The sequence below is a fragment of the Crocodylus siamensis genome, chromosome 5 (genome assembly GCF_052110815.1).
Source record: "Crocodylus siamensis isolate JL-2025a chromosome 5, ASM5211081v1, whole genome shotgun sequence".
NCBI classification, from domain to species: domain Eukaryota; kingdom Metazoa; phylum Chordata; order Crocodylia; family Crocodylidae; genus Crocodylus; species Crocodylus siamensis.
In genome coordinates this window covers 181,530,557-181,554,416 of record NC_143399.1, presented here as the reverse complement: position 1 = coordinate 181,554,416, position 23,860 = coordinate 181,530,557, and the positions used below count along the sequence as shown (strand labels likewise).

At 43.8% G+C, this 23,860-nt stretch overlaps 2 protein-coding genes across 29 annotated transcripts in view; one reads left to right on the top strand and one right to left on the bottom strand.

Moving 5' to 3' along the window:
- Positions 1-2,869, top strand: part of ARHGAP21 (Rho GTPase activating protein 21) — a 163,804-nt gene extending 160,935 nt beyond the window's left edge. For all 6 annotated transcript variants that reach the window (XM_090047362.1, XM_090047364.1, XM_090047365.1 and 3 more), the window contains one exon: positions 334-2,869. In XM_090047362.1, the coding sequence (XP_089903488.1) occupies positions 334-2,043 (1,710 nt within the window). In that variant the 3' untranslated portion in view covers positions 2,044-2,869. The remainder of the gene's footprint in view (positions 1-333) is intronic.
- Positions 2,870-14,651: 11,782 nt separating this feature from the next.
- KIAA1217 (KIAA1217 ortholog) overlaps positions 14,652-23,860 on the bottom strand; it is a 684,182-nt gene continuing 674,973 nt past the window's right edge. For 14 of the 23 annotated variants that reach the window (XM_090047343.1, XM_090047336.1, XM_090047347.1 and 11 more), the window contains 4 exons: positions 22,334-22,447; positions 17,336-19,027; positions 16,733-16,858; positions 14,652-16,039 (listed from right to left, as the gene is read on the bottom strand). In XM_090047343.1, the coding sequence (XP_089903469.1) occupies positions 15,548-16,039; positions 16,733-16,858; positions 17,336-19,027; positions 22,334-22,447 (2,424 nt within the window). In that variant the 3' untranslated portion in view covers positions 14,652-15,547. Of the gene's footprint in view, positions 16,859-17,335; positions 19,028-22,333; positions 22,448-23,860 lie in introns of all 23 variants that reach the window. The other 9 variants (XM_090047354.1, XM_090047356.1, XM_090047345.1 and 6 more) reach the window with 8 other exon arrangements.

Below are 23,860 nucleotides of genomic sequence, written 5' to 3'. Positions count from 1 at the left end.
ATCAGTGAAAGTTCTCCAAAACCTTCACCAGTAGTCTTTTAGCAAAGACAGGACTGGAAGTGATATTGAAGGGCTTGTTTCCCCTCTGCAGCCTGGTTTCAGTTTACAGGACTGCCAGCAAACAAAGCCTTTCTTCCTCACTGTTGTCATAGCCGGAGGCAGGTAGGACTGGAATTAGTAGAGCTGACCATGTGAAGGACTTTTTTTAATTTGAAGAAACACAAGCAAGAGCTCAGTCTAGATCCCAAAATACCCACTTAAAATATCAATCTAATGACATAGCTTTATTTGTTTTAAATTCTAACCTTGCTCCCTGATTTGTATTTAAAACAGGGCTCCTGGGGATCTGGAAAGGATCAGTATAGTAAGGAATTGCTTGTGTCCTCCATCTTCGCAGCAGCTAGTCGCAAGCGAAAAAAAACAAAAGAGAAGCCACCCCAAAGCAGCTCGGAAGATGAATTTGACAGCGTGTTCCACAAGAAGGAGCTTGCTGAACGATCTTGTGAAATGACAAAAGAGGATGCAACTAAAGGGGAATGTGAAAAAGGAAGAGATGCAAGAGGGAGAAAACAAAGGATGTTCGTGCCGAAAGAAAAAGAGAACAGCAGTAAAAAAGACACAAATGCTGCAAAGGATGACAAGAAGTCAGGAAGGAAAGAATGTGTCCCTTCAGAGGCTTCTTTGGCATCTTGCCACCAAAAGCACACAAAGTCACCTGATCTCAGCTGCTGGGTAACCTTGCAGAAAGATTATCCTAAAATACCTGTTTCACAAGCCACCTCCCACATTGAGGAGACCGTGCCTGACTCTGACACTTCTTCCCAGGCTTCCCTGCGCAGACTCTCATGCAAAAAAGTAGCCAGCCCTGATATTAAATGCAGTGAGTTTTTAGCTGCTTATGTCAGTTCTGTCACCTCAGACTACTCGGCCGCTTCCTCCGCCGTATACCTAGATTCTGGTATGCTGAACCCTGAGGTGCACTTGGTGACAGAAAGCAAGGGAGAGGAAGCTGATGATGAACAAAGTGAATTGATCAGTGATGGTCGACCCATGGAAACAGATAGTGAAAATGATTTCCCTGTCTTTGCTACAAGATCTGCTGCTGAAAGACTGTTGAGGGGAAAACTACAAGAAGTAGCAAAGACAAGTAGGAGGAACTCTGAAGAAAGCGAAGTAAGCTGTACTGACGGAAGTTCAACGCCAAAGTTAGACAGCCGCAGACTGTTTAGTTCCCACAAACTCATTGAATGTGATACACTTTCAAGGAAGAAGTCTTCCCGGAACAAAATAGATGGTGAGGGTTTTGGAGATGCTAAAAACGAAAAGGACTTGCCTACTATGACCAAAATGTTTGACATAATGAAAAAAGGAAGATCAACCAGCAGTTTAACTACGTCAGCTAGAAGCGAAACTGAAAAACAAGAACCTACATGGAGACTCAAAATAACAGACAGGCTGAAACTGCGGCTGAAAGCATCTGCAGATGATATGTTTGGAATAGGAAATCAGAAATCTAGCTCTGCAGAGATCTCGAAGAAAAAGAGCATCAGGAGAAGACATACGCTTGGAGGGCAGAGGGATTTCCCTGAACTAAGTGTTTTGAATGCTTGGAAAGCTCAAGAGCAGAGTCAGAATAGAGAGGAGTCTGAGCTTTCAGCTGTGAATCGGTTAAAGCCAAAATGTCCAGCTCAGGACCTTTCAATTTCAGATTGGCTTGCACGGGAGCGTCTACTCACTAGCACAACTGACCTTAATACGGGTGAAACTGGAGAGCCCAAACTTGAGAACACTAGCTTAGCAGACCTATCTCAGACAGAGATCCTTTCTTCTGCAAAAATGCAGGCAAATGATGACAATTCTTCTAGCAATTTGACTTTGATCAATAGAGCACCTCCTTCAGGATCACCTCAGCCACCTGACCAAGTAAATGGTGAAAGTTACCAGAACATGAACAAAAGCAACTTTAGCCCAGCAATTGATGCCCATCCTCATAAACTGTCTGGGACCCAGGTAGTCAGATCTCGATTCTACCAGTATCTTTAAAATGGGAAATATGTCCACTACGGCAATTCACTAGCGTATTGTTACACTTCTCAGTAACTGTGTATATATGTTTTCTTGTACTGTTGTTGTTATGCAGCCTTCATATGGGCTGGTTTCATCAATATGCACTGTGGAAAGTCTTCACAGGGCATTACTACAGCCAGAAGAACATAAAAATGTTAAAGTATAGATATATATATATATATATTTTAAGAAAAAGTATATTTGATGGCTGCATACAAATGTTGAACAGAGCATCTGATGCAACATGCTATGTAGTGTATACATGGTTTTATGACCTGAGAGTTGGCTTGGCATTAGTATGCAGAAAAAAATGTTCTTTTGGTTTAGTCACTAACAAGTGCCTCATCATGAATTCATTTGTTTTGTTAGGGTGCCATATTGTTAATTGTTAAATTAGAGAAACTAACTACAAACAAATGCATTTTATCTGTAATAAATTTCATTACATTTTACAAATTTTAACACAGGTGGATACAGAGCTTCCATTCTTTAGGCATTCCAGTTGGATCTCTGAGTTTTATATTCCAATTTTAATACAGTTTTTGAGTTTTATGTGACTTGAATTTTTAATCTTTCTGTAAAATAAGTAACTTAAATGTACATATTACATGTGTATCTGTTTTTCAGATACCAGATTTGATATAAATGTTGTAACATAGCCGTGTAGATAGTGGATCCTGGATGGAACTGGTTTCTTTTATTGAGAAGAATATAATTCTGCATGAAGACATATTGAATCCAAACCTGTATCTTGCCTGTGTGCACACCCACTTAAACACTGGAAATAAAATTGTTTTGTTGACTTTTTGCATGACCTAGTTTTCATTCTAACGAGTGATCTTAAAATGTTTTGCCTACAAGTTGCAATGAGCAACTGCAGCAAATATCAGAAAACCTGCATTTATTGTCTACAATGAGCAATAAGCTGTGTGGAACAAGGCACTTCCAAGGTTTGGGGTTGCGGAGTGTAGAGGATCTACTACTTCATCTACACACAGGGTAAAGAACAGTGCCAAAAAGGTTAGTTTAGCACAGAGACTTAATGATCTTTCTTCTGATTTTTCAAACTTCATACTCATCCTAAACCCTACACTAAATTAAATTTGTTATGTGGTGTGATTTTTGTTTTTTCAATATTCAGTGTGTCTGGTACTGTATCCAAAGATTACTTATCTTTCAGAACTGCAAGATACTAAATATCTTAATCATTAACCCTTTTTCATTGCTAGTTCAAGAGGGGTAGTGTGTTAGAGTGTGTATCTGGGTTAGTTTGCTTTGGGCAGTTTATGTAAAAAGACTAGCTTATGGCTTGTGAAAACTTTACAGATGACCCTATCTATCTACATGTCAGACAACAGACCCTAGAGCAGGGGCAGGCAAAATACGGCCTGCAGGCCAGATGTAGTCCACCAGGTGCTTTCACCAGACCCACAGGTACCCACCAATTAATGGTACCCTGCCTAGGCCACGTGATTTGCTCCCACCCTTGTGCACAGGAGGGCCCTGGCCCAGCCCACCATGCACAACTTCTGGGTGGAGCCATTGCTGCCACTGTTGCAGCTGCCAAGGGACCTGCTTGGCTTCCCTGACCTCCAGTGGCTGCTCCTCGTGTCCCTGACGCAACACTTGCTCTGGGCAGCAGATAGGGGAGTGATGGCGGGCAGAGGGGAAGCTGCAGCTGGGCGGGAGTGTGAAGCCTGGGGGTTGGGGCCCATGCCCAGTGGGGCGGTGGGAGTGTAGAGCTTGGTTGGGCAGGATGTGGTTGTATCGGGTGTGAGGGAGGGTAGGGGGGTGTGAGAACCTCCCTACACACCCCCCCCCATGGTGCACAGGTTCTGATGCTGATGGCGGCAGCAGCAAGCGGCAGATCCTTGGGATGCTCCTGGCTTGTGCAGGCAGTCACCTGGCACTGCACAGCTTCAGCCAGTTCCAGGAGCTGCATGTGGTGGTGGCAGCAAGAAACAGCCTGCTGGCCCACTCCTGTTGTGTGGGGCTCCCCACAGCACCTTTGCAGATCCCAGGACTCGTGCGCCACTTGGCGGAGGCCCTGTGCAATGGCACCTGTCCCCATTCCCTGCTGCCGCACGCATCTCCTAGGATTCTGCTGGAAGAGTCCCAGGAGTTGCTCATGAGCTGTGGAGAGCCCAGCACAACAGAGGTGGGCTGGCCTGGCTCCACATGCAGCTCCTGGAACTGGCTAGAGCCATGTGCTGCTGGGCAGCTGCAAGTGTGTGGGCTGTGAGCACCCCATGGAGCTTCTGCCTGCTGCTGCTGCCACCAGCAGCAGGCACTGTGTACCATAGGGGAGCATGGGAGGGGGTCCCTACACCCCCCAACCATCCCTCACACCCTACCTACACCCCTCCACATATACACACACCCCTCAATCACAGTCCCCCTCCATCTCAACATGCTTTGCAGCCCTGGGCTAGGCTGTGCTGTCTGCTCCAGAGAGCAGGGCTGCCCCTGTCCCTCTGCTCTCTAGCTGGAGCAGTGAGGGCTGGCTGACAAGGAGGTAGGGAGGTAAGCCCAGCTAGGGATGCAGCCCAGTTTCCAGGGGTGAGGACTGCCCCCTCTCCCCTCAGGCAAACACTGGCTGGGGTCTGGCGCCAGGGACGGCGGTTAAACATCCCATCCCCTGCTCAGACTTACTGCTGGCTGCAACTGTGGACTACAATTCCCAAAGGCACTTGGAAGCAGGAAGAGGAAGTGATGAGCAGCCCTGCAGAGCCCTGGTGCTATGAATTTGGACTGAAAATCCCAGAGACCTTAGGGGCATCAGGAAGAGGAAGTTAACATGCAGCCCATGCTGGCTACATGCTAGAGAGCCGTGTTCTAGTGCCCCCCAGTGCCTGGCCAGAGCCACTGCAGGCTTGTGGCTGCATGGCCTGAATCAAAGGGAAATGTTCACTTCTGTTTCAATTTAATCTGTGCAGTTTAGACTAACCTGTGAAGACTGAATTGATTCAGCCTCAGGTTTTTTCACTTTATGTACTTAGCCACAAATCAGAACAAAAATATTTTTTTAAATGAAATTAAAATGTTGTAGTAGACACCTGACTTTCAGTATATGATTTGTTTTTTTTCGGGTTCCAACATGGCAACTCCCTCCCCCCAAGGAATACTTCTGGTGGCAAAGGGAAGGACTTCTGGTGGTAAAGGTCAGGAGTTAGGGGTGCAGGACTTCTGGTCCCAAGATGGCGACCAGGGGGCAGGGCACCTATGAAGGGGCAGGGCTATCCTTGAGGCTGTTGACAGCTCACCAGAACTTAAGTGGCCCTCCAGCTGAAATAATTACCCACCCCTGCCCAAGAGCACCCCGGGTTAAGATGCTAACTCTGCTGTGAAGATGAGGGTTTGCAAATGAACCAAGGGCTTGCAGAGCTGCAGCAAATGGCTGCTCAGGACCACTGAGGTGCTCAAGGCAGCAATAAACAGTTCATTCTTAACTCAGCAACTCACTGCAAACTCAGCCAACTGCAAGCTACTGAGATACGAATGATGTGGGTTCTGCTGTACTTAATTTTTTTCATTTGTTTCTCTCCTAGTATATCTGCACAAAGATATACTAGGAAACACAACAGAATTTATACCTTCCATTGACCCCTTTTGGGCATAGCCCCCTCCAAAAATCTGATCCTCAGATGGTATCACTGTTACCACTTTGAAATGGGAAATGTTAACATGTATTGTTGATAAATAAGGAATCATCACCAGGAGCCCATACAACTTCTGTACCTGAGAAATTCTAGGTTTATGTGCATGTCCCAAACCCTTTTTTTTTTTTTTTTTTTTTAAAGAAGAAAAGTAATCAAGGAGTACCAGCAGGCTTGGTTTTATAAAGCTGTTTTCATTCGAAGTGCTAGCAACAGCCCACTGAAGTCAGTTTTTACCTTACTGGCCCTTGCAAAGAAACAAGCATGATCATTATTTCAGTGGAGAATGTAACCTGAAGTTATACATGCATCTAGAAAATCTGTAAAGGTAAGACAACCTTCCGCTTTGACAGCAGCTAGGATGGCTCAGAGTGATTTCCATTTAGAAGTGCTTGTAGGTAATGACTAAAACTGAGCTCTGAAACTATTCCCATCATTCCCAACTGGTTGGGAATCAAGAACAGTAAGGAATTAGTTACAGATGCTTTTAGGACTTTGTTGCGCTGCTTTGTTCTACAACTGGTACTTCAGAGCCTTGATTATAGCACAGCTTCCCCTCAAGAGAAAGGAAAAATTCTAATCTTTGGAGGGAGGCACCATTGAATTTAATATTGCGGTTTTGGGGGAGTTTTTATTTGCACAGCCACACCCTCTGTTGGAGAGGGCAGCATGGCTGGGAGGGACTTTGGGAGAGGAGGGAGGGATCTCCCTTCTGGTTTGGGGGCCAGAGGAGTGGGCAGGGGTAGGCATGGGGTAGGTGAAGGTGGCAAAAGTGGTTTTATATCTAAATGAGATTTGGGGGGGAACTGGCCAGAGGGGCCATTCTTAAGGGCTGGGAAGTGACTGAGAAGGCATTTCAAGTTTGGAGCTATATTTTTTGTGAAATCTACTGTTGCTTCTTACATGTGGGTTGTTTTGTTGCACAGTTTAACATGAAATGCTTGTCGTTTGTGGTGCTGGAAAGAGGTTTGCAATGCCACAGAAGCAATTTCTGCACGTCTGGATCCAGCCTAAGGTGCCATCTTGCCATACCTTCTCTTTGTTATTTATTGGAAGCCACTCTAAACCTTTCTGAATAGGATGGGATATAAATCTAAATAATAATTGAATGCAGTGAACTTTAGAGAAATGACTAGTAACACTCAGTTGTTATCTTAAGGAAAGATTCATGTGTGTGGACCATTAATAATTTGTTCTCCATTGGACAAGGAGCAGCAGCCTTGTTCTTGGCCTCAGGGAGAATTTAACTGGATTGGAGGTACTTTTGGTTCTTTTTGTTTCAAGGTTCTTCTTGTAGTTTGGTTGAAACCAAAATCTTAGCTGAAGAAATGAAGTGGCAAACTAATGAATAATGCATTTTGGGGACCTGTAGTAACTCCCAACAACTGGTTTTTTTTTTTCCTTTTAACACAACGTAGTGGTGAGAGTCTAATTTGGGGATTCCTTTTCTAAGTTCGGTGAACAACCGCACTCCTTTCCAGAGTTCATACCATTCCCTAGAGCACTGAAAATAAGAAGCCACCCCAGTCTGTCACCTTGTTACAGACTAGGAGAGATCCACCAAAAAGAAACCTTTTGATGACTAGCTCAAATTACCTTTAGAAAATAAGAGGAAAAATAATATTCTTCACAGCTGTGGACATCTTGAAAACAGAAGTTGAGATGTATGTCCTTTGGGTGCAGCCTAGATCAAGGATGATAGTAGTCTTGGCAGTGGGTGCTTCTGCTCCCTGAAATGGGTTCCCAATGGTAGGAGGGTGACGTTGTGCCCACTGCTGACAGTGCAGTGTTGCCAACCTCAGATGCTTAAGGACTGTAAGACTGAAATGTTGCCTCATGTCTTGCCCCTGACTTCCCCAATTTAAAATTTTCTTTCTGGTTTTTGAGGCTATAGAGAAAAGCTGCCGAACCACAACGCATGAGAACAGTTAAAATGGGAGGCATTTGTAAGTCATCCATTTTATTATGCAGCTACCCTCTTTTGCCTCGTTCCCTTCTGGGGGAGGCTTTGGGCTCAGGTCAGGCACTATTTTGACCTCCTGAATGGAGGGAGAACCCAGCAGCCTGCCTGAGCTGAAGAACTGCTACCAACTGTGCTGCCCTCCCCTGCTGCAGACAAACCCATCTTCACCACTCAAATGGAAACGGTTGGCCCCTAACCCGCCTGCATGTCCTGCAAAGCCGTCAGGCTTCTTTGGGCTGAAGAATCTTCGTTCCCTCCCTTGTCCCTGTGCCAGCCCAGGCGCTGTCTTGGCCACCCTCTATTCAGGTGGCTAAGATGGTGCCTGACTCGGGTAGGTGATGCTCAAGGGCATCTTTTGGCTTTGCATTTCAGCAAGGGCTTTCCATTGTTTTCCTGTTCTGGATTTTTTTTTCAACTTAGGGTTGTGTTTGTTGCAGGGAGAGGAGAGTTATGCAGTTTAGGGGACAACCATTGGCCCTGCATGGGAGATATGGGGGGGAGGGAGTTGGAGGGACATGGAGGAATCACCCCTGGGTGTGGAGGGGAGCGGGTGGGCAGTAGGGGTCAGAGGGGCTGTGAGGAGAGGTGTTGTGTAGCTTGTTTCACTTGTAGCCAATTAGATTAGAACTGCTAGGCAGCAGAGAGAGCTTCTGGGACATAAATATGGTTCCTGCCAGGAGAGGAGTGAAGATAAGTAAGGATGGAGAGGAGTACCCAATCTCTAGTGAAGTTCATAGTTTCATAGTTTGTAGGGTCGGAAGGGACCTGAGCAGATCATCTAGTCCAACCCCCCGCCATGGCAGGGAAGAGTACTGGGGTCAGATGACCCCAGCAAGATGTTCATCTAACCTCCTCTTAAACACCCCCAGGGTAGGAGCCTGCACCACTTCTCTTGGAAGCTGGTTCCAGACCCTAGCCACCCTGACTGTGAAGTAGCGCCTCCTGATAGCTAACCTAAACCTACCCTCTGCCAGCTTGTGACCGTTATTCCTGGTCACTCCTGGAGGTGCTCGGGGAAACAGTGACTCCCCCAATGCCTGCTGATCCCCCCTGACTAGTTTATAACAGGCCACTGGATCCCCCCTCAGCCTTCTCTTGTGGAGGCTGAACAGGTTCAGGTCCCGCAGCCTCTCCTCATAGGGCCTGCCCTGCTGCCCCCTGATCATACGAGTGGCCCTCCTCTGGACCCTCTCCATGTTGTCCACATCCCTCTTGAAGTGTGGCGCCCAGAACTGAACGCAGTAATCCAACTGCGGCCTGACCAGTGCCGCGTAGAGGGGGAGGATCACCTCCTTGGACCTGCTCGAGATGCATCTATGGATGCATGACAAGGTGTGGTTGGCCTTCCCGACTGCATCCCCACACTGCCGGCCCATGTTCATCTTGGAGTCAATGATGACCCCCAGATCCCTTTCCACCTCTGTGCTGACAAGAGGGGAGTTCCCCAACCTGTAGGTATGGTGCTGGTTGTTCTTCCCCAGGTGCATCACCTTGCACTTGTCTGTGTTGAAACCCATCCTATTCTCATCCGCCCACCCTTGTAACCTGTCGAGGTCTGATTGTAGCCTGTTGCATCCTTCCAGTGTGCCCACATCCCCCCACATCTTAGTGTCATCAGCAAATTTGAACAGGGTGCTTTTTACCCCCTCATCCAAATCGCTGAAGTCCTCAGGACTGATCTAGCCCCCTGGTTGAGATCCCCTCCACCACACACAAAGTAACCTGTAGACTTCTGCGCGCCAGCATATAACTGGCTCTTAGCTTTATTTCTCTTGCACTGTTATCTATTTATTGATGGGTAAGGAGGTTACTCCATGTCAGGGTGCTGTGCTAAGAATGTCTCGGGTTCCACAAGACCTTGCAACAGGATGCCAGTGGCTCCACTCTGCTGCCACTCTTTGTAGCAGATAGTGGCTTAGACTTCCTCCTTCCCGCCCATGTTCTTCCCAGCTGTAAGAGAGAGGCTGAGTAGATTTGCTGTAATTCATTCACAGTAATTGTGGCAAACTCAGGAAAAGGCAGGTCTGTAGCCAGAATGTCTAAGGTTACAAGAAACACCCCCTCCCCCCAGTACAGAAACAAGCACATCCCATCCCAAATGGAACAGCTGTTCATTTCTGGTGACCTGCCCAGTGGGAGCACAGAGCACCTGCTGAGGGTTCCTGCAGAAAACCCACCATAATTATGAAACAGCTGAAAGGCTTATGAGTTCCAGCCTGGCCTGAAATTCCATTTTCCAGGGCCTGCGCTGCAAAGCCTTCTGGCAGGGTAGTGAGGATGGGATAGGAAAAAACAAATACTTGTTATAGGTCAGTTGGTGAAACTGCCTGACTGGGAAGGCCAGTATAATTCAGTTCCCAGCTTGCTGAATACCAGTCCAAGGCTTTTTTTGTTGTTCAGAGAAGAAAAAGTGCTAATCATCTGTTTACTAATGAAATTGCAGGGCTCAGTCTTGCTTGTGCTCACTCTCTTGCTGTCTGTCATACACAACTGTCTCTCATACTCATTTAATAGCTTTTTGTCTGAAGACTATTAGTCTTATTGCCAATCCACAATGTACCCTTTCTGTATTGGTATATACTTGTAAATAATGATGACATTTTAAGTGGCACATTATTTGCTTATATATTCTGTCCAAACTAGTGCACATGTATAAAAGCCCAGTGGACACCGCAGTCCTGATTCTTCTGACTTGAACTGTTCACTGTGTGTTACTGTTCACTGATGTAAAACTATTTGGCTGCCCTGATGGAAGTATGTTTTCACAGAATGCTTAACTGAAGCCAATAAGTTGCAGGTGTTACAAGTCTCACTTGAGACAGCCTTGTTTTTGCCCACATGTTCTCCATTGGGGCTAGGGACAGAAGTTACATATAAACTGGTTTAAGTGATCAGACACTGGTTTAAACCTGTAACAGAAGCTCAGTGCACATAAACCATTTTCAAAATGGCTGAAACTGGTTTGAGATAGACCTGATTGACTGTAGTATCAGACTTAACTGATTTGGGTCAAACCAATTTATGAAACTTCCTTCCCAGACCCCCTTCTGGTTCAAGTTAAATCACAGTCCCCCGGCATCCCAGCATGCTTTGCAGCCCTGGGCTGTTGTCTGCTCCAGCAGAGAAGGGCCAGGGGGTGGGGTGGGAAGGAAGGGACTGACTACCACCCCACCCCCCCGGTAAATCCTGGCTGGTGTCTGAGGCCAGGGACAGGGGTTAAACCCATCTTCCTCTGTATAAAGAGCTGCCTGGTTGCTAAATTGACTGAAACTTATTGCTGGCTGTGACTGTGAACTACAAATCCCAGAGGAATCTAGAAGCAGGAAGAAAAAATGATGAGCAAACCTGGAGAGTCCTGCTGTTGTGATTCTGGACTGCAAATCTGAAAGACCTCTGGGGCAGCAGGAAGAGGAAGGAATCACACAGCCCATGCTGGCTATGTACTAGAGAGCTGTGCTCTAGTATCCCCCAGCTTCTGGCCAGAACCATTGCAGGCATGTGGCTACATTTCATTAATTAAAATGAATGTGTTTCCAGTTGTTTCTCAGTTTAATCTCTGCATTTTAGACTAATTTACAAAGACCTCAGGCTTCAGCCTCGGGCTTTTTGACTGTCTGTACTTAGCCTGGTAGATTAGGACATCAGTTGCACACAACTTGTGGTTCGGTGTTAAATAGCATCTGAGACCAGCAGGGTCTACTTCATCTTGGCTACGCCCAAATTTAGCATGGCAGCAGCAAGAAAAAAAATTGGAAAACAGGTGGAGTAGAGAAAGTGCCACTGTACCTTGGAGGAGCAAAAGCACGGTCAGGTCAATGTAGCAAAGCTGGACACAGGAAGATCAAGTTTTGCTGCTGGAATGCATTTAAGTGCAAAATATACCAGTGTCACAAGGTGTAATTTGGCTCCCTTGCTCACTAGGTATTCCTTGATGGAGAAGGCGTGCTAAGTTGCAGACAAAAGTAAAGGGGTCTAAGTTTTGATGACTTTCCACCTAGGATCAGAGAACTATCCTAGAGAAAAATAAATAGCTTAATTATGGGAAGCAGCCATCCAATAATCCTTAACAAAAAAAGTGTGTCATGTAGGGTAGAATTTAACCCAACCCTATCTGGGTATGCCATACCATGCTGGAGATGACCAACCTGTATTGTTTGTATTCATTGCATCATATACAGAAATATAATAGAATACCACTCTCGTCTTCTCTGCTTAGGCTGGTGTGAGCCTTTACTTCTAACTCCTTCTTTGCTTGAAGGGAGTTTTCCTTAGTAAATGGCAACGTCAGTGCAGTGTATGGGGGTTCAGTGATCACAGGTAGGTACAGAACTTAACTGATTTGGGTTAAACTGGTTTATAAAACTTCCATCCCAGACCCCTTCCTGGTTCAAGTTAAATCGCAGTCCCCTAGCATGCTTTGTTTCCCAGCCCTGGCCTAGGCTATGCAGTCTGCTCCAGAAAGCAGGGCTGGCTCTGCCCCTCTGCTCTCTAGCTGGAGCATGAGGGCTGGCTGACAAAGCCTGGGGGTAGGAAACAAGCCCAGATGGGGATGCAGCCCAGGCTCCAGGGGGTGGCAACTGCCCCCACTCCCAGGCAAACCCCACCTGAGGTCTGGAGCCAGGGAGGGGGGTGGTTAAACACCCCCTCTGCTAAAACTTACTGCTGACTGCAACTGTTAACTATAAATCCCAGAGGCACCTGGAAGCATAAAGAGGGAGTGATGAGCAGTCCTGCAGAGTCCTATTGCTATAAATTTGGACTGCAGATCCCAGAGACTTTAGGGGCAGCAGGAAGAGGAAGTGAACACACAGCCCATGCTGGCTACATGCCAGAGAGCTGTGCTCTAGTGCTCCCTGGATTCTGGTCTGAGCCACTGCAGGCATGTGGCTGAAGTTCCTAAATCAAAGGTAAACATCTGTTCATTTCTGTTTCAATTTAATCTATGCAGCTTAGACTAACCTGCAGAGACTGAATTGATTCAGCCTCAGGCTTTTTGACTTTCTGTACTTAGCCACATCAGGACAAAAATATTTTTTGAACTGAAATTAGAATATGTTATAGTAGACATCTGACTTTTAGTATATGATTTGTTTTTTTCACACTCTTCCGTAACAGTAATGTATGTTGACCAAGTGCTCTACCATTAGAAGGATGCCCATGTCACTTACCTTCCTGTTGAAGCTGGAGGGGGGTTCAGGTCAGAACGTAGTCACAAATCCTGTCTAGATCCAGACAGAAATGTCTGCCCACTCTGGCACTTTTGAAATGTTAAGGACCAAGTGGTTTTTAGCATAACACAATTCTTCAATGGCCATTATTATGGAAACAAGCCTTAGATATAGTAATTTGGTATTCAGGATGAAAAATCATGCAAGAGTTTTGAGAATCTGAACTCTGAGGTAAGTGCTTGGGAGGAAGAATACTGTTTGCAAGTCAGTGTGAAACCTTAAAGAAGGAGTCTTGAAAAGATGGCTATACATGTCGCTGTTAATCATGGCAGAGAAGCTGACCTGGGACAGTAAAAGCCTACTTGATGTGAATGATTCAAGGGCATGGAGAAGACAGAGGAATAAATACAGCCCTGTGTACAAAAACTGTATATTAGCTAAGGAGCTAAAGAGGAGGAGCGAAAACAAAGCATTGGACAGAATTAAACCTTGTAGGCCCAATACGCTGAAATCAAAAGTACGTGGGATCCAGATGTACAGAAGGCCTTTAGGTTCCTAGCTCCTTCCCTACAAAGGCAGCTCTGATTTGGGGGTTATACCTAATGGTTATCCCTTAGCTGCTCAGAGCCACGTAAGTTCTGCTTCCCTGTCTATGCTACCATCCTACAGCACCGTCTAGGAAGCATAAAAGAAGAGAAGTGTTGGACTGATTCTTCAACCTGAGCCCTTCTAGAAATCATACCTGCCACTTGTTTTTCTTCCTGCACTTGCTTCAAAGGGTGCGAACACACACATGCTTGGAGTTCTTTCAAGAGAGGAACATTTCAAAAAGGACAGCAGCTGGCAGTTCAAATTGTTGTGTGTGAAGGAGCTGAGAATGATTCAAGCACAGCAAACCCATGCCTACTTTAATACTCTCCCATCTAGGGTTAAAGGTGGTGCAGATTTGCTGCATTTACAAAATATTCCACTTTTGAAAGGTCTCCAAGCATTCATGTGTCCACATCCTAATTGTCAGGCATAGCCACAGGAAATAGGGTGCAGAATGGCTGGTGATGAATTTCCTGTGCTATACCTAGTGCTTGAGTGAGTACTGAACACCCTGCAGGGAGGGACGGGCCAAAAGAAAGCTTGAGCTTGGGCATATGGAACCTGGCTGGCTGGCAGGTTTGGGAGCAGGTCAGAGTAGCCACACAGACATGTCACTTACTTTTCTTTCTGTTATTGCCAATTACAGAAATGAAAAAACCCAACAAGAACCATATGGGAAAAGGCACCAGCACTTTCTGTTTAAATAATCTGAATAACTGAGGGTGCTTTTTTCCCCCTCTAAATTTTTATTTCTTTTTGCTATTTGTCCAGGTAACTCTTCAAAAAGGCGAGTGAGACTTAACTGTGAAATCAGTGGTAAATGAGATGTTGGCCTGATCTTAGAAAGATTTGCAAAATTTGCTCATTGATCTCAAGCTGTTTTACCTTTAAAGTGAATGGTTAGAGTTGGGACCATCATAAAAGTTGTTAGTGACAAAATACAAAAATATAAGCATGCAGCCCTTTATTTTTTGCAAAGATCTTTGCTTATCATAGTTCTGTATCTTACATTATGGTGTTATACAAATATATTTATTTACAAAAGCACAATCTGTGCAAGCTTGTGTGCAGTTTTTTCCATTTGACCAATGTCCACCTTTTCCACCCCTTTCCCATATATATATATATATATATATATTTATTTATTTATTTATTTGGAAAGCATGCATAAAAAGTAACTTTGGTGTGGTAAAACTACTCTATGTGCCCAGCCACATACAGTATTTATTTATATATATTTATATATTTACACAAGTTTGCAGTTTACAGAACAGTACAGAAGTGTACATTTTAAAATCCACAATGCAATACAGTATGAGGTTACCAGTAAAATAAAACAGAAGGAGAAAAGGTGTATTTAGCTAAGAATAAAAGTAATCAAGCAAATACCTATATGAAAAACAATTTATTTTTCTTGGATAAGCAAATTATTAAATATAATCTGAATGGCAGTGCAATAAGTTTATCTGCCTCATACACACTGATACCAGTCTTACTCTGTTTCTTGTGTTGAGGTTTACTGTCCAGCATACTACTTTTAAATGTATATTATAATAGTATCAAAATGTTTTGGCAAAAAAGATCTTGAAAGGAACCATGACATTTTGTTGACAAAAATAGAAATCTGTAACAAAGCTGAATAACACTAAAATAAAAGAAAAAATATTTTAGTTTCAGTTTTACAGTTGTGTATAATCACACTTTAGTATATATCTCTGTTTGCTTCTAGTCACCATAATGAAAAATAGCTTTGTACAAAACAATTACCAAAATTCTCGAACCATACATTTTTCTCCATGCTCAGTACATTTGGGTACACACACTCAAATTCACTAACACTCGTTCGCACATACCTTTGCACTTTTTGTAACAGGTGCTGGATATAGGAAGAAAATGCTCTATCATAATTACAGTAGCAACAGTTTTACAAAACAGCTTCACTCTAATCTATAATCTTAATTCAGTATTTAGCACGTTTAGTATTAAGCCTCAACCGATACAGCAAAATGGATACATTCCCCTGCTAAAATATTGTTCGCGGATTCACTGATAATGAATAAAAGCCTCGGTGAAGTTGTGCACACTAGTATATTTTTTATCCTTTAAGATATTTCCTTGGCTGTGGGTGGAGTGGACTTGCTGGCATTTCCATTCTGTGACTTGTAGCTGGTGAAGCTAGGTGTATGGATTGTCTTGATGCTCTTCAAACCTTGATTCAGTGAAGTGGGAGAAGTAGAGGAAGGGGGGGAACAGGAGGAAGGAGGGGATGGCCGGCCATTTTGAGTCTGTTGTGAGAATGAAAGATGGTGACCTTTACCTGTATAAGTGGGGTTTTGAAACTTTAAAGAGCCATTTGAGACTGAAGGAATTAGGGAGGTAGAGTAAGTAATGCGACCTGTTGGAGGACTAAGGAGGTTAGAAGAAGGAAGGGATGATTTAGTAGGTGGAATAAGAGGGTTAGAGCTATCAGCATTAGAAGCAGGCACAGAGCTGCTTTTCCCTGAAGTAGGAGAAAAGGCTGGGATCTTAGAAGCAAGTAGGGTAGGGGAAGTAGCTTTATAGTCCCCACCAGCTTTCTTAGCACTTCCATTAGCCTGCAAATAAAGATGGCAGGAGACAGTTTGTCAGAAAGCCAGTAACATGATAAATCAACAGGGCACGGGAAAACAGCCCTGCAGAGAATTAGAATTAACAGTTCAAGGCCTAAGCTAAGTCTTGCAGCTGTGGACTGGACCTGGTAAAACCCCCAAAGTGTAGAATCAAGAGTGCACAAAGTAGGAGAGGAAAGAGAGAGAAAAGGGAGAGCAAAGTTTGTGCGAGAAGTCACTTCAATTACAGACTGCTCACTACGCTGGCCATGCATCTGAACTGTTAACGTGAGAATGGAAACGTTTGGATGGAGTGTTAATATGCATCTAGAGCAATCCATTAGATAGGTTAGTATCAGTGATTTCCCTTAAAAACTGTGAGCAGAGGCTCTCCTGATGAATCACTGCATTTACCAAAGGGAAGGAAACAGGTATCTGACATCTTAAAATTACAGCTGAATATTGAAGTAAAAAAGCAGAAGATGTTTTATTGCAGACGTGCATGCACAAGCGTGGTGAAAGTGTAACGAGGATCGTTAGATACTGTCATGCCCCCAGGATCCAGGATGTCCAGTTAGATTTCATATGAGTGATAAAAATCCATGATTTGGTACAATTTTAGCCAGTTATTTGGCTTACATCTTTTTCTTTAAATAGCTTTAAACATCCATCCAAATACTGGGTTTAGGGTAAAACTACCTGTCTGTACTGGCGTGGGTCCTGTAGCTTGTGCTGTTTGCCTGCTTTATCCAAGCTGTTTTGTTGTCTACTTTTTGTGGCCAGGGGTACAGGCATCCTGCTGGTCTGTGGAGTGCCACTGGAGCCCTGTGAAAAGGATTGGAGGGGCAGGAGGAAGACAATGAAAATACAGCAATAAATAGCAATGCCTTTAAAAAAAAAGCGGGGGTTGCACTTGCACCCCATGCGCAAAGAAGCCATGTGTGAGAAGCCATAGAACTACATGCAGGGAAAGCGTCATGTTCGCCTCACAAGCCACACCACTGGTGTTAATGTCACGAATCAAATGGAGAAAACTGTTCAACTACTGATCACACTGAAGTCAATACCAATGTCATTTGTCATTTCACACAGCAGATTATTGGCCCGCCTTCCCTGCATTGCCCGTCACCAGTCAGCAGCAAAGGTAAAAACAACAGTCAATTAGCTGTTAGACACCTAGTGGGGAAACCAGACAAGCCACCTGAAAGGAAGCAAACAAATCATAAGACCCCGTCTTGCTTGATGGTGATTATTGCAAATTTTAGAAAGCAGCTGGAGCTTGGAGTTCTCAGACTAAGGTACCTTACGTGAAGCTGAAGGGATTGATGAGGGGGGCTCTACCCCCGCATGACTGGCATCCAAAACTACGAGTTCTCTGGGCAGAATTTCTGGAGCTATATGGGAGGAACATGGGACAGTGGTTCCCTCAAGGCTGTGTGCGCTTTCAGGGACAGACTTTGGACTCATCTCACTGATGGTATTCTCCAGTTGTTTAATTGTCTGCTCAAGGCTGTCTAGTGTCCTGTATGTATTCTTTCGAATTTCATCAGTCCTAGAAGTCTGTGCTGTAGTTTCAAGAGCGAGTTCTTGGTTCCCAGAAGTATTTGTGTCATTGTCCTCAGGCTGAGATCTTGTAATTTCAAATCTTTTAGCCTCCTTATGTTGCTTTAGAGTCCCATCTTCCTCTTCCTCTTCATAAACCACAACCTGCAGGGTCTTCTTTCCCGTTTTGGTTCCTGTACGTATGGCTTGAGTTAGGGCAGCCAGCTGCTTTTTAGGGAACTTAAATTTAAACTTTTTCTTAGCATCCTGCCTGCTTCCAAACTGGTCAGGAGAATCCAACTTCACTTCTGAATCCAAACCATACATTCGGTTAAATTTGTGAAACTTGCTCTTTGTGATTTCCTTCTCCTCAGGAACTGTGACTTCGTTGAAGCTAGAATGAGACGGAAGTGGAAATGTATATTGTTGCTCACCTCTCTGACTTCTTGAATAATCTGCAGATGCTTTCCCATCAGTAACTGCTTGTAATTCTTTATTCTGCGTCACCAACATTTCATTTTCTCCCTCCTCATCCTCCTCTTCCTCTTCTATTTTCTCCTCTGTCATCATTTTCTCTAATTCCTCATCACATTCCTCAAATATGGTTGAAAGTCTCTTATAAGCTGATCTGATATCCATTGGTTCATCAAAAATGATGATGACTGGTTTTTTATCCAGACAAACTACTGGTTCTTCATTCTCTGTAATCTCTGGCAGACCTTGCTGTGATGTCTGGTCCTTTCTCCCATCGATGTTAACTGTTTGTATATCTCCTCCCTTTCTGCTTACTATATCGTGAACTTCTCCACTTGACAGAACCTGAACAGCCGTTTTGGTAATCATAAAAGCAATATTCTCTGTTGGTGGGTTTTCTTCGCTTGGAGAGCAAGTTAGAGAATCTGTCTCCTCAACATAGTTTACATTAGCATTTCTTGATATTTTAGGCCTGAGAACAACCTGACTGTAGTCAACTGCAGGAACCTCTTGCTCCTGTGGTGACTGAGGTGAGGATGCATCTTGAGTTTGTAATTCTGTTTGCCTCTTAAGAGGCAAGACGTTGCCAACAGGGATACGTTTGCCTGTACTTTCTACTGGTTCATTTGGGGACATGCCGGGCCTAACATCTCTCAATATTCCATAGCTCAGCTTTTGTTTTCCACTTTCAATGGCTGGATAATGCCCTTCTAAGACATCTTGCATTTCTTTACTTCGGTCATCTTTTGGCAGGTTGATACTGGTGAGACTTGTGCTGACACTACTCAGGTTGTTCTTGGAATAGTCCTCGTCTGCAGACCAACCCTTGCTGAATGCAGAATTTTCGTTCACTGAAAAGCTAACTCTAGTGTCAGCTAAGCTGGAAGCATGAGACCCCATCTCTTCTTCAGTTTTCCCTTCCCTCTTCTCCTTAGGATGGTCACTATCCTTTGGAGATCCTGCTGTATCCCCATACACCTAAGGGGGAAAGTTTGGATTACTTGGTTAATATGGGCTGTTATTTTTAAAGCTTTTTTTCCCCCTAGTTAATCACCACCTCCGCAGGTGAAGCGCAGACTTTGTGAACGCATCGCTCTGGGAACTGCTGCAGAGCCATGTCCATAGCCGCCATCTGATTTCTGTACTTCTTCACAAGGAAATCCCAAATTGTGGTAGGACAGTGTATGAGGTATTACTGTCCCATGCTAAGCAGGTGGCTGGCAGAGATTCTAATCTAAGACTGCTCTCCAGAGTGCAGAAGCCCACCAGGAATCCCGTCTCCAATACTGCAGCCCCTTGACCCTTTAAGGAATTTTTGAAATCCAGAGTATAGTTTGCATAAGACCTGAAGCTTGAAAATGGATGCAGTGTTCAACTAAGTCAAAGTAACAGAATCTGACAGCTGTATCCTATTAACACACAGGGACTGTCCCTGTTAAACTTCTTTTTCTGATATTACCACAAAACTTTGTCTAGTCCTGAGAAGTAGACAGCTCGATTTTAACCAATTACATTTTGCTACCTTTAATGTTCTTTAACAGGGGCAGACCATCACATCTGAGAGGCAGAGGTCATGTCACTACAGTCTATGCATTCTTAAATTATTCTACAAGCGATTACTAAAAACTGAAAATGCTCCTTAAAACAAAATGAATGGAGATGGAGAAACCTCTGAAATGCAAAAACCAGAACATGAACTCACTTCTTTAAATGAATATTTTAACAGACTTATAGCGATTTAATCTGCTGGCTCAGGGTCTTATGAAATAACTGCTCCTGGAAGCACAACCTATAAAATGATTTTTAAACTGACCCGTTTGCTCGTATCTATGAAGGCTCTCGAGTGAGGTCCCTGGCAGACTATTTCAGAACAGAAAGCATCAGGAAAAGGAAAATGAGCTTGGTTGTTTTTTTTTTTTAAGTGCAGGTATTTCTATTTTCAGGAGAGTGACAAGAAGGCCTGCCCTTCAACTTAAAACTCCAGAATTAGTCTGTGTTGTTACTTGTGGTTCCTGTTGTGGTGTAAAGTGACTGATTCAGGAGACCAATTCTACAAATACTACTTAATAAAAGCTTTGGGAGATGGAATTGTGCCCTGCACCAATTTTGACTGTAGTGAGTCAAAAGATCAGCGGTCTGCTGATGATCACATAGCATGTCATCAAAACTTGTTCAAATATAATACAATACAATTGTTCAAATACAGTATAAGAACAATACTAGCAACAACATCTGCATCCAAGCTGCAGGGCATCACTCACGCAATTCAATCTCTGAAAGAGAAGATGAATTGCAGTGATGATACAGGAACTAGAATAATTTATGTTATTTCAAGTGCCGCCTGTTCTTTCAATGCAGAAGTCTCAATATTACTGTGAAGCTCACACTCAAAATGACAGGAGGATGAAAGCCAGACAGTAGCTGCTTGGTCTGTGACTTAATGACTGAACTATGTACATAGTTTCGTTGGCACTAATAAGGACTGTGTAACTGCATTAAAGATACATTGGACCCGAAATGTGAATAGGGACAAATTGTCAGGTAAACCAAGCAAGGAGAGTTCAGATTCAGATTGACCCTGTCCATATTTCACATTGTGGTTTATGCATCAAAAATACACATATCAGAAATACCTTGTTAAATTAGGCCCTGGGTTCAGAAACCAATGTCTTTGGTTCCCTCTAATTATACTCAAGGGCTCTCTGCAGCTCTCAAAATTGAGGCCTGATCTATTCAGTGACATTTTGGTAACCCTGGGCCCATACCTACAATACAAACCAATTACTACATTTCACCTACCTCCATTTCCTTGTGTTTTCCATTACTCTTTAGTATGTCACACTTCTTGCTCCAAGCTTTGGTGCAGTATTTCTAGACATCATCCAACAGCTCTGATGCCTTAGAAATGGCTGCACTTTTGAGTGAAATTAGATGATACTTGTATATTTTATATATCAGTTGGTGTCAGACTGTTACAGTCCATTGGGTTAAAAGACACTGTACAAATGCAAGCTTTCATTGCCTGACTCCTGTGGTGTCATGTTGTTATTACTACAATGAACAGGTTTAACTTTTTTGAGGGGGTGGGGAGGGGAAGGGAAACATGTTTTCATAATGCTGTATAGAATACACAAAATCTGGTGCAAATATGATCATCCAAATCTGTTCCTAGTAGCATTCATACAATCCTTCAGGATACAAATAGCAATATATTCATTATTTTAAAAACCTAATGCATTTTTGTACTTCAAGCTACATGTTGCTGCTTTGGTTTTTAAAATAACTGACAAAGGGCTTAGAGTTAGAAGATGACCTAGTTCTGTAGCCAGAAGGTGCCCTCGTCATTAATATGAAGATGCTTCTTCAGCACCTTGTCCCAACACAGTCCCCTACGGTGTGTCATATGGCTTTGCAAGGACACGCTACATGTATAGGATTTAAATCTAAAATACCCAAATCGCTACATTAACTCCGTGGCTGATTCCACTTTTGTATTTTCAATGTCAAAATAATTTCAACAAGATTTCTTCCAAATGAAATTTAATTAAGAAGTTCTAGGAATTTAAAAAGTTGCCCACTCAAAGAAAAACACCATAGGCAAGGTAGAAACCTGCCAGACCTCAGTGTTGCTGCTAGATACTACCCATCTCATTTGATCCATGTCCTGTGATGTAAAACTGTGCTGCAGGTTTAAAACTTGGGAACTAACTTTGAGAAGTGGTTTCAGAAGTTGTTCTGAAGGCAAAATTGGGCCTTCACAGCCTGACATTTAGAGCTTCTGTGGGTCGTCCTCATTGCTAAACAGCATGTGCCCAAACCTGGGTTAGATGCCTTCAAAACAACCAACTGCTGAGTAGCTGTGTAATCTAAAATAAGTCAAATGCGATTCTCCTCAACTGGAGATGTACAGAACCTAGGCAAGACGACTCTCAACTTAAGGCTACAGTAGCACTGGGAGGGTCTTGGGAACTCTTTCAGGGAAGCAGCAGGCCTCACAGGAGAAAAAATAGATTGTACATCTCCTTTAACCTTAAATTTCATGGCATTTTAAACTTTTTTGAAATTCTCACATTAATGTTAATGAAGAATGGACATCATGTTAGGCACATGCACTAACATAACATCCCATCTGACTGGTTTTTGACCCAGATTGGGATAAACGCAAAGAAACCACTAGGAGAGAGGAGAGGGCATGAAGGACTAAGAAGACACAAGATAGTTTTGAAGCAAGGAAAGAAGGTTATGGCAAGAATGGGTGGCATGTTTGTAAGTGCCACTTGTTACCTTCTTTTCCTTGTGATGCATTAAAGTTCCAGGCCTTATGTCTTTAACATGTGTATCATTTCTGGACTGTTCAGCATGACAGTTTACATCCGTAATAGAGCACTTCTGGAAAGCCTAGGGAATTAAAACACTGCAGATTATCAGGAGACCTGATTGCATTGGCACGGACCCTACCAAGTAAATTCTATTACAAATAGGACATTCATTTGAAATTTGGGCATGCTGCTGCCCAGTCCTGTCGAGCCTTCTGAGTGTTGGGTTACCAAGCCAAGGGGGGAAGATTGATTTAATTTAGTTCTGCTTCTGTTGTGAATTTTTGGGTAAAATGATATTTTCAGATTGTGCAGGACCTAGCCCAGAATGCTTTGCAAACACCAACTGAAACCTCCTGGTGTCCCTGTGAGGGGAATATCCTGTTTCTCACTGCATGGATGGGGACACAGAGGCATGCAGAGGTGAAACAAGTTGCCCCAGGTGGACAGGAAGAGTGTGGCACAGTTGGAGACAAAAGCCAGACCCCACACCCAGGTTCTAACCCCATCATATGACCATCCTGCCTAATAAATAACTTAATTTCACAGAGCCCTAGCTTGTACCTTTAATCCTAAATAGGCATTTCCTGTTAAAAGCCCCAGTGCAAAACAGTGAAAGAGCAAGACCCTTGATGGTAAGTGCAAACAACATATTAATGAGCTCTCTTTCCGGTATTGTGTTAATTCTGCTTTACCAACTAATGATACAGGACTAACATGGCCATTTCCCTTGTACTTAATCTGAGAAACCAATTTACTAGAGAGGCTGCTGAGAGGATCAGCTGCTCTGCAAATGATCTGTTGTACCTTGCAGCAAGGGTAAAGCAGCACTTTGGCAGGATTTGGGTATCAGGAAATAAAGGGGAAGGGGACAGGAGTATAAAAAACTCTCTCTCCTACCACTAGCTCATTCAACTCCTGACCCAATACCATCCAGACCTCATACAAGTTATAACTAGGAGCTGTTACTAGCCCTTAATAACATCTCAAAGGGAGACAGCCTTTTATTCATGGAGCTGTTTTAGCAGCAGAGGCCATTGCCAAAATACACATCTGGTACATGCCAATGACAGTGATGCTGCCCTCCGGCAGTTTTAGCATCAGGTCCTTATGCTATTATCCTATTTGTGTCTATCCTTGCTGCTTTCCCCCTCTTCCCCTATTTCCTCAAATCTTGCCATCTTTTCTCTGAAACCTGGTCTCGAACCATGGTGCCCACACATGTCCCTCCCTCTCCATCTCTGCAACCTGTTTCTATCAGCCTACATTGTGGCTTCCTCAGGATGGCACCAACCACGCTGCAGGATGCTAAGTGCTGAGGTATGCAGATTCTTCGAAGCCTACGCAGCTCATATTTTCTCTCTCTGTAAGTAGCTGAGTCCAAATAGCAGGAGCGCACAGGCTCTTCCCCTTTCAAATTCTGATGTACTCTGCAGTGAGAAAAATCCTGGTGGCTAGGGGCTCCTACCACATCTTAGAATATAGACTCTTGTGC